This window comes from Propithecus coquereli, unplaced genomic scaffold, assembly GCF_000956105.1.
Source record: "Propithecus coquereli isolate 6110/MARCELLA unplaced genomic scaffold, Pcoq_1.0 Scaffold17, whole genome shotgun sequence".
NCBI lineage: Eukaryota > Metazoa > Chordata > Mammalia > Primates > Indriidae > Propithecus > Propithecus coquereli.
Window position 1 is genome coordinate 4,204,477 of NW_012141635.1, and position 8,543 is coordinate 4,213,019.

The 8,543-nt window shown below is 39.1% G+C and overlaps 1 protein-coding gene across 1 annotated transcript in view; it reads right to left on the reverse strand.

Moving 5' to 3' along the window:
• The window catches only part of OSBPL1A (oxysterol binding protein-like 1A), a 193,783-nt gene that overhangs the window by 126,349 nt on the left and 58,891 nt on the right, over positions 1-8,543 (reverse strand). The window contains exon 13 of the mRNA XM_012641750.1: positions 7,405-7,486. Within this exon, the coding sequence (XP_012497204.1) occupies positions 7,405-7,486 (82 nt within the window). The remainder of the gene's footprint in view (positions 1-7,404; positions 7,487-8,543) is intronic.

Below are 8,543 nucleotides of genomic sequence, written 5' to 3' on the forward strand. Positions count from 1 at the left end.
AAGAGAAGTACAAGAAAACACAGACGGCCTCTGTCTTCCACATATTTTCTGGGTAATCTAGTAATTTTCCACTCTCATGGCAAACATGATAGGAAGATGGAAGCGTAATTATTCACAGATACATTTCTTTTATTAAATACCATCACATGCTTATCATCCCCAATTTTGTCTATTTTAGATATTTCATATTTTAGATACTCGTTGATAAACATAAAGCAAACTTTAATTGTCCCAATGCATTTTTAGGAACACTTACAAGTGTTTAAACAAAACTGATTGTGCAAGCTTTCAAAAGATATTCCAAGAAACATAAAGACAAGTTTTTATAAGAATCCACTATTGACAGTGTGTCAAATTCTTTTGCCCAAAACAGAGCCAGAAGTTACCCAATTTCTCTGACAGTCTAGTATTAAAACAAGATTTTGAAATAAATTGCATAGTTGCACGGTTTAAGAATTGGTGAACCCTGGCATATGGTACACTGCAGTGAAATATCAGGGGCCATTCAATCTACACTGGCATGCTTCTTATATAATGATGTTTACATATTGTTACATAAAAAGAAAACTGCTAAGCTTCTAGAAAAGTGACCAACTGGGAATCACTGCAAATATGTTTTAGCCAGTTAATATTTGGAGACTAAGTTATGATGAATCAATGCAAAAAGGCCACTAGGCTACCTTATTTGGCCTACTATAAGAATCTGATGCTGTTGATTTTGAAGAAAAAGTTATTTTTTGTACTAAAAATATTTTTGAAGTTAAGAAAGCTGCTAGCAGATCATATTGGAAAAGCTTAACTTTAGAAACATGTATAAAAAGCTCACAATCTGTTGTTTTTCATGATTACACTGTATAATTTTTAATTGGGTAAGTTTTAAAGTAGTGAGAAAAGTACTTGTTCCTTTATATGCTAACAAACTAATCCTTCCACTGTTCTAATGTAAAAGAAGTCCATGCTCCCTAGCCTATCATTTCAGATGCTCCATAAACTAAATCAGTTTCAGCTAGACTGTTTTCCTGGAAATAATTTTTTACGTAGAGCAAGTCTTCTGCTTTATTGCTTCCAAATCTTTGTTCAAGATGTGCCCTCTTCCCTGAATACTGGAAATAACAATTATTCATAGTCAGACATTTCCCCACTTGACAAAAAAATTTATTTTCTTTCAAGGCCTACTTCAAATGCATCCTCCCCCAAGAACCCTTCCTTAAATATCACTGTGGGACGTGACCTCTCTCCTAGACTCCAACAGAAGCCAAATCAATACCTTAAATATTTTTTTTTCAGTTAAACACAAACAGGAGAGAAAATAAATAGCTAAGAAGTCTAGTGATGAAGTTAAATGGGAAATAAATGAAATGCAATTTCTGTTTTGTAGGTGATACAATATAAGATATAAAACTATGATTTTATCTATTTTTTGTTTGAATTAAAATGACTAGCTTGAATCCAATCATCCGGCAAACAAATACCTCTGACTATTCTATCTCTGTACCTGTGTAATTTACATTTCTTGCACTGGAGGATATAAATTATATAGTCAAAGTGTTAAGTATTAAGCATGAGTTAAATAAGAATAGAAAGATAATACCAGGAATAAGGCATAAATAGCAAATTAGTTACGCACATTTTAAAAAATATTAAATATCCAGAGAACTCTGAGAGTTATCACTATGGACTAGAGTAATCAAGTGAAGTTTGATGAAAGAGGTGGGATTTGAGCTGGATTTTAAAGAACAAGTAATATTTTTATTGCTAAATAGAAACCCAATAAAATAAACATATCTAAAATATCTATAATTACTGTTGCCGAGTAGTACTGAAAATACTAGTCCTGAGAGGAAGATAGTTTTGGAATTCTGATCAATGAGAAGTCTAGCCAGGTGAGAAGATTTCATCTGCCATTCATGGAGTGGCAAACACATGGCAGGCACTGTGTCAGGTGCTGGAAAGAGGGGGTAAATAAGAGTCAAACTGTCTTCTTCTTTACACAACTTGCTCTCTAGCAAGAAAAATAGAAAACAAAACAATTACTATTGAATGAATAGTACTAACCACAGGGAGACTTTATTTTTTTTTATTTTTTTTAGAGATGGGTCTGGCTCTGTCGCCCAGACTAGAATGTGGCGGTGCAATCACAGCTCACTGCAGCCTGAGCTCCTGGGCTTGGACCCTCCTGCCTCAGCCTCTCAAGTAGCTGGGACTACAGGCACACACCACCACACCTGGCTAATTTTTTAAATTTTTTGTTGAGACAGGGCCTCATTATGTTGCCCAGGCTGGTCTTGAACTCCTGGCCTCGAGTGATCCTTCCACCTCAGCCTCCCAAAGTTGTAGGATTATAGGATTGAGCCACTGCACCTGGCCCAGAGGGAGACGTTAGAAGAGGAGGAGCGGGAAGCACATGGTCAGTTGGAAAAAATAAAATGAATATGGTTAAAAAATTTAGAAAAGAGAATACCAATCAAGGAGACCTTCTGGGGTCAAGCAAAACAGGAAAGCAGCCAGCAGAACTATGGAAGATGTTTTTTGTTTTGCAAATGAGAGTGAAGTGAAGCAATAAGGAAAATTAATTTTAATCAAATTGAGTAAAATCTCCATCAAAGGGTTTGCACCACTCTTCGTTTGAATTGTCCAATGGGCTCCTCACTTATGGTAATAACCTTATGAGAAAAACAGACACATGAAGTAAACAGTAATTAGGGTAGAGCCACACATTATCTAGGGAGCACCATCTGTAGGAAGGTCAGGAGAGGAGTCCTGGGAAGGTTTGTGCCATGAAGGATAAGATGAAGAATTTGAAGCTGTATTAAAAAGTTAGCTTAGTCTGCATGCTTGAGAGAACTTCAGGGCATGACACCTGCCTGTCTTCTACAGACTTTGGCAGAAGTAAAAATGAGCAATAAATCACTTAGCTCTATAGCCATATTGTCTCACCTACTGGACTCCCCACCCTTGCTGCCTGAAAGCAAGCTCTGACCTAGGACAGACGCTCCCTCTCCAGTGCCCTGCACAACAGGCCTGAGGAGGAGCATGTGCTGTGGCCAATCCCTTTGCATGCTCTTCCTGTCCCTTCTAACACCGGAGGATGCTGAGCCTGCCCAGAGGGAGAGACAGGAAGAGGAGCTACATCAATGAGTAGCTGGTGCTATGACACAGAACGTGCGGGGTGATTTGGAAACATTTAGTTAAGAATCCTTAGGCTAGTCTTAGAGAAGTCAAGGAGAAGTTTCTGGAACCTACCTGTAAAAGATGAGGAAAAGTTACTGTTTCACACTTCAGGAACAACATATGCTAAGACTCTAAAGGACGAGAAAAGTTCACTGCCGCTTAACAGAGAATAGAGGCAGGAAGAGGCCAGAGATGAGGCAGCAAAACTGAGTAGACACAGGTCATAAAGGCAGTCAACTCAGAGTTTAGGTTAAACCCTAAGGCAATGAACACTTCTGGCAAGGCTGTGGCAAGATCTGACTTGTGTTTCAGAGGCGTCCCTCCAACCATGCTGTGCAATATTCCACGGAGGCCAATGGAGGACATAAAGGAAGCCTACAACAGGGGGACGCAGGAAGGGGAACAAGGCACAGAGATCCGTAAGAGAAAGAACTGACCGACAAAATACGTGCACGGAGAGAGGAGTTAAAATGACTGCAAGGCTTGGTCTTGGGTAACTGTGTGAACTGATGATGCATTTTTTGAGATGAAGACAACAGAAAGAACCGAGGACAAGAAAAGGACAAGAAAAGAGAAGAAAAAAATGACAGGGAAAAAAAACGGGGATTTCCTTGTTATGGGTCGGAAACCTCTGCCCTACATCAATCCCACCCTACCCTTGAACTTCTGAATACAAGACAATGAAGATTTGAACAACACCTCAACTACTGCAGCCAAGTGAATGTGATTGTCCTCAACAAATTCTACCTCACACTGTAGATCCAGTTATGAATCTGCAAACTTCTCCAGTTCATATATTGAATGTCAGGGGTAAACGTAGAATTCTTGATTCATTCCAGACTCTTCATTGGTTCAAATAGGGCCAAACGCTGACACTGGTTTTTACTAGCTGTGTGACCCTAGGCAAGTTACATAAAATGGACATAACACTTACGTACTGCATAGAGCTGTTGTAAGGCACAATTAAGTTAACACAGATGCTCAGCTTATGATGGAGTTATGTCCCAACGAATCCATCATAAACTGAAAGTATCACTTTTGCACCATCGCAAAGTTGAAAAATACTAAGTTGAACCTCCATAAGTTAGGAACTGTCTATATATATAAAGTGCACAGACCAATGCACACAAAAAAAGCTATATGTGTTTGCCATTACAATAGCCAACTATTTTGCTAGATAATACAATTGGTGGAGTATTGATATGTTTTCGATTAGGAAGAACATGGGATATTTGTGGTACCTGGCAAACTAAATTGATGGAACCATCCCTCCAACCCATAAAGATACAGAATAAAATAACATACAGCAAGAGTTTGAAAGAATAAAACCCCCAGCTGTGCTAGAAACCAAAAGAAAAATGAAAACTGATACAACAGGCACATGCCAGTGATGCCGGGTGGGTAAGGTCAAGGGTAGAGCTGGAGGCCAGGTAGAACACAAACCCAGAGGGTGAGGAGGGGAGGGGGTACAGCCACGTGAGGGGAGGATGTGTGGCTCTGGCCTCCCAAGTCAAGGGGGTAAGGCCTTGTACTGGGCCAGACCCCCAGGGAAAGTGGGAGGGGAGAAACTGCCCTTGGGCTCAGGGAGGCAGTAAGGAAGGCACTTTCTGCCTATTGCTCTGGGTGGGAAATATGAGAACTAAATATCTCTAGCTTGTGACATACCTAGATATGAAATCCAGATTTAAAACTATTAGCCTAGAAGCAGAGAAACCTTTACAGCCTCAACAGGAACAAACACAAAACTACTCTGTAAGGACACCTCCACAGCCCAGGAAGCAGATAAAAACACAAGTTCCACTGAAGAGCTCTCAGTAAAGTTATAATCCACTGTCAGAGACATTTAGCAGACAAAACAAAAGAATTAGCTCCACAGCAACTTGAGATATAAGAATGTTCTGAAAAGGGATTTAAATTGGTATGGCTGAAATTTTTAGAGATAAAATTAGAAATACATGTAATATGAAAGGACATGTCGCTATGGGAAAAACAACAAATTAAGAAACCACCACTATTAATTTCTAGAATTATAAAATAGTCATTAACATTAGAATTAGAAAGAAAAAGGAGTAAACAAAAATTGACCAAACTGACAAAGAAGCTAAAACTAGAAAACAGATTTGAGAAAAGACTCAGAAGGCAACACAGAAAAACAGAAATGCAATGAGAAACTAAGAGGTCACGGATAGAATGAGAAGGTTCAACATGTCTATTAGGAATACTGGCAGAAGAGAATAAAAAGAATCAAGTAAAACTTGAAGAGAGAAAGGCTGAGAACTTTTCTAGACTAAATAAAGACAATGAATGGATGAGTCCTTAAAGAAGAGCAGAGCCTCAAGCAAGATATATTAAAAGAACGACAAAATCCAAACCTAGAAGCAGAATAAAACCACGGAATACCAAAGACAAGGTGAAAATCTCTGCAGCAACAAGAGGGGGGTAAAAAAGAGACTGCCTATGAGAGTATCAGAATATCAGAAAAAGCTGGAATCACATATTCGAAATGCTAATGGAAGACAACTATAACCCAGTGAGGGTGAGATAAAGATTTAGATAAGGCAAACATTTACTACTCACAGATCCTCAAGGATAGAATTACTCAAAGAACTGCTTCAGTTAGAAAAAACTGAATCCAGGAGAGAAGTAGGATATAAAAATCAATGGCATTAACTGTGGGACCACTATCCACAAAAGAATGCAAAACATTCCACAATTCTGATTGTTTCTTCCCTATTGTTCTCTAACGGGTCTCATTGACTTACACAATCTTTAAATTTGCTAACTTGACAGAACAAATTTGCTACCTATTTTTTTCTGAGCCAGAGATAAATAAGTTATAAATTTAAGCTAGATAAGCAGGTCGTTCATGTCACTCATTCATTATACACACCCCCATCATGTGCCAAGTATCGTTCAGGTGCTGACGACAATTAGCAAACAGACGGACAAAAGTCCCTGCCCTGGTGGAGTTCATATCCCAGTGGGGGAGGCAATCGCCACACACACACATACAGTATGGAAGACTTGGAGAGAAATAAAGCAGGGAAGAGGGATGGCAAGTGTTGAGGGGAACTGCAACTTTAGAGAGGGTGAGGCATCAGACAGGGCCCTGGCAGGGAAGAGCTGGCATGCTCACAGGCTAACTGAGAAGTTTAAACAGAGACTGCTCACAAAGGCGGGGAGGGTTCAGTGAACTAGCAGATAGTGGCATGCAGGACACAGTACCCTGGGGCAGGGGGCAAGGGGAGAGGATAGTGTTCCCAAGCCCGGCAAGAGCTGTAGTTGTAGAATAGGGCCATTAGCCGGGGAGAGGAGCCCAGCAGCACTGTTAAAACCACAGCCCAGCTGGAGCAAGTAGAGATAAACCCGACCCCCTTCTCCTCCCATCCCCTCCACCAGTCTCCTGACAGGGCCTCCCACTTACTGAATTCAATCAGAAGTCCGAGGTCAAGGAAGCCCTAGGACTGCAGGCTGCAGTGCACAAAGCAGGGCAGAGAACGGATGTGCAGGAGCAACCAATGCAGGTGGCATGAGAAAGCCTTAGTCTGAGGGGACCTTTTAAGGAAAGGCCTAGGGAAGGAAGGAAGGAAGGAAGTGACTACCGTGGAGAAAAGCCTTCCGGAAAGAGGAAGCAGCATATTAAAGGCCTGCGGCAGGGTATGCCTGGCTTATCTGAACGACAGCAAGGTGGCCAGTGAGGCTGCAGCAGAGCCCAGCAGGGGAATGAGTAGACCTGGACCTCAAGGTGAAAGGGGACCAGGAGGCTTTGCAGATCATTAGAAGGACTCTGTCTTTCACTCCAAGTGAGATGATCCGGAAGCCACTGGATGTTTCAAGCAAAGGACATCAATTCACTAATGCTTCAGAGAGGTCCCTGAGGCAGGGACTGCAGAGGCAAGGGTGGAATTTGAGGGCCGGCTGGGAGGCTGTTCTCTTTTGTGGTATCAAATGGTATGCACATCTCTAAGTAATGTTGATTTCTTTTCAATTCCTTCAAGTTGGATAAATTATATGCTCAATCACTGCTGATACAGACATGAATACCATCATTATGAGTGACGTGCCATATAGGTAATCTAAGCCAAGAAATATGACTCAAAGTTTAAAAAAATTTTGGTTCTAGTTCTGATACAATTTCTTGGTTTGGTCCAGATTAAATCAATTAATCTTCATATGTCATTTCACTCTGGACTTTTTCCACATCTTTTAAATGCTATTATTATCTCTTCTTACTTTTGATGGCTCTTGGTGAAGATATTGTTTTAAAAGCCCACTGATGGTCACAGAAGCGTAATTCCGAATATACTGAAAACCACTGAACCGTACATTTCACATTAGTGCATTTGTTATGTAAATTATATCTAATAAAACTGTTATTATTTTAAAAATCCATTGAGAACGAATAGTGCTGAATAATATTGTAGCCTGCAATTAATAATCAAAATGATTTAAATGTCCTTCTCAAAGCTATCTACTGATAAAAATAAACATTGAACTGAAGTAAAGAGATTACCTAGGTACATTTGGACAGATACAGGACATTTATGCTTAGTTTACTCTAACATTAACATTTCTCCACATTCCTGGGGAACATATAAACTGAACCTAGGAGTCCACTGAGGGAAAGTAGTACATGACTAAAATTAATAGTTAATCATAAATTTAGATAACTAAATCAAGTACACTTTAGTGGTGTCATTTATATACACACCATGGCTAAAGACTAAAGCAACTGTTAATAAGAGTTTAAGGTCAAAGAAACATGATAATCTTTTAATTTACAAAGGAATAAACAATTTTTTCTCAATATGTAAGTTAGATTTTTAGACTATTTATAGTCAACTCTTGATAATTCATAATTATCAGAGAGTGAAGTCATAAAAAGTTATATAATTAGATAGATAAAATCATATATACATTTATAGAATCATAAAAGGCCAAGACCTGGAAATAATCAACCCCTTTATTTTATGGCTGGGAGAACTGAGGCTCAGAGAAGTTAAACGTACTGTTCAAAGTAACAACCAGTAAGCGGCAGAGCAAGGATACAAGCCTAAGACAGTTTGACTCCAAATCCCAAGCCTTCTGGGATTCATAAGCGGAATTCTCATTATGTAGCCAAAATGAATTTACAGACCAAAAACATTAAATTTGTTTTTCTTTTCCTTAAAAGAATAAAAACATTGTTCATCTATAAAGCAAGCCTCATCAGTGATCAGTAATTTTAAATAGCTCTTTTAAAATTTTAAAATAGTTTTATCAAATATACTTCTGAATTCAAAACCCAAAAATTATCTAAAATGTACAAACAAAACTACAAAGGGTCAATAGCTATGGTAACAAGTTGTGTTAAAGAGTGATTTTTGGAGGGT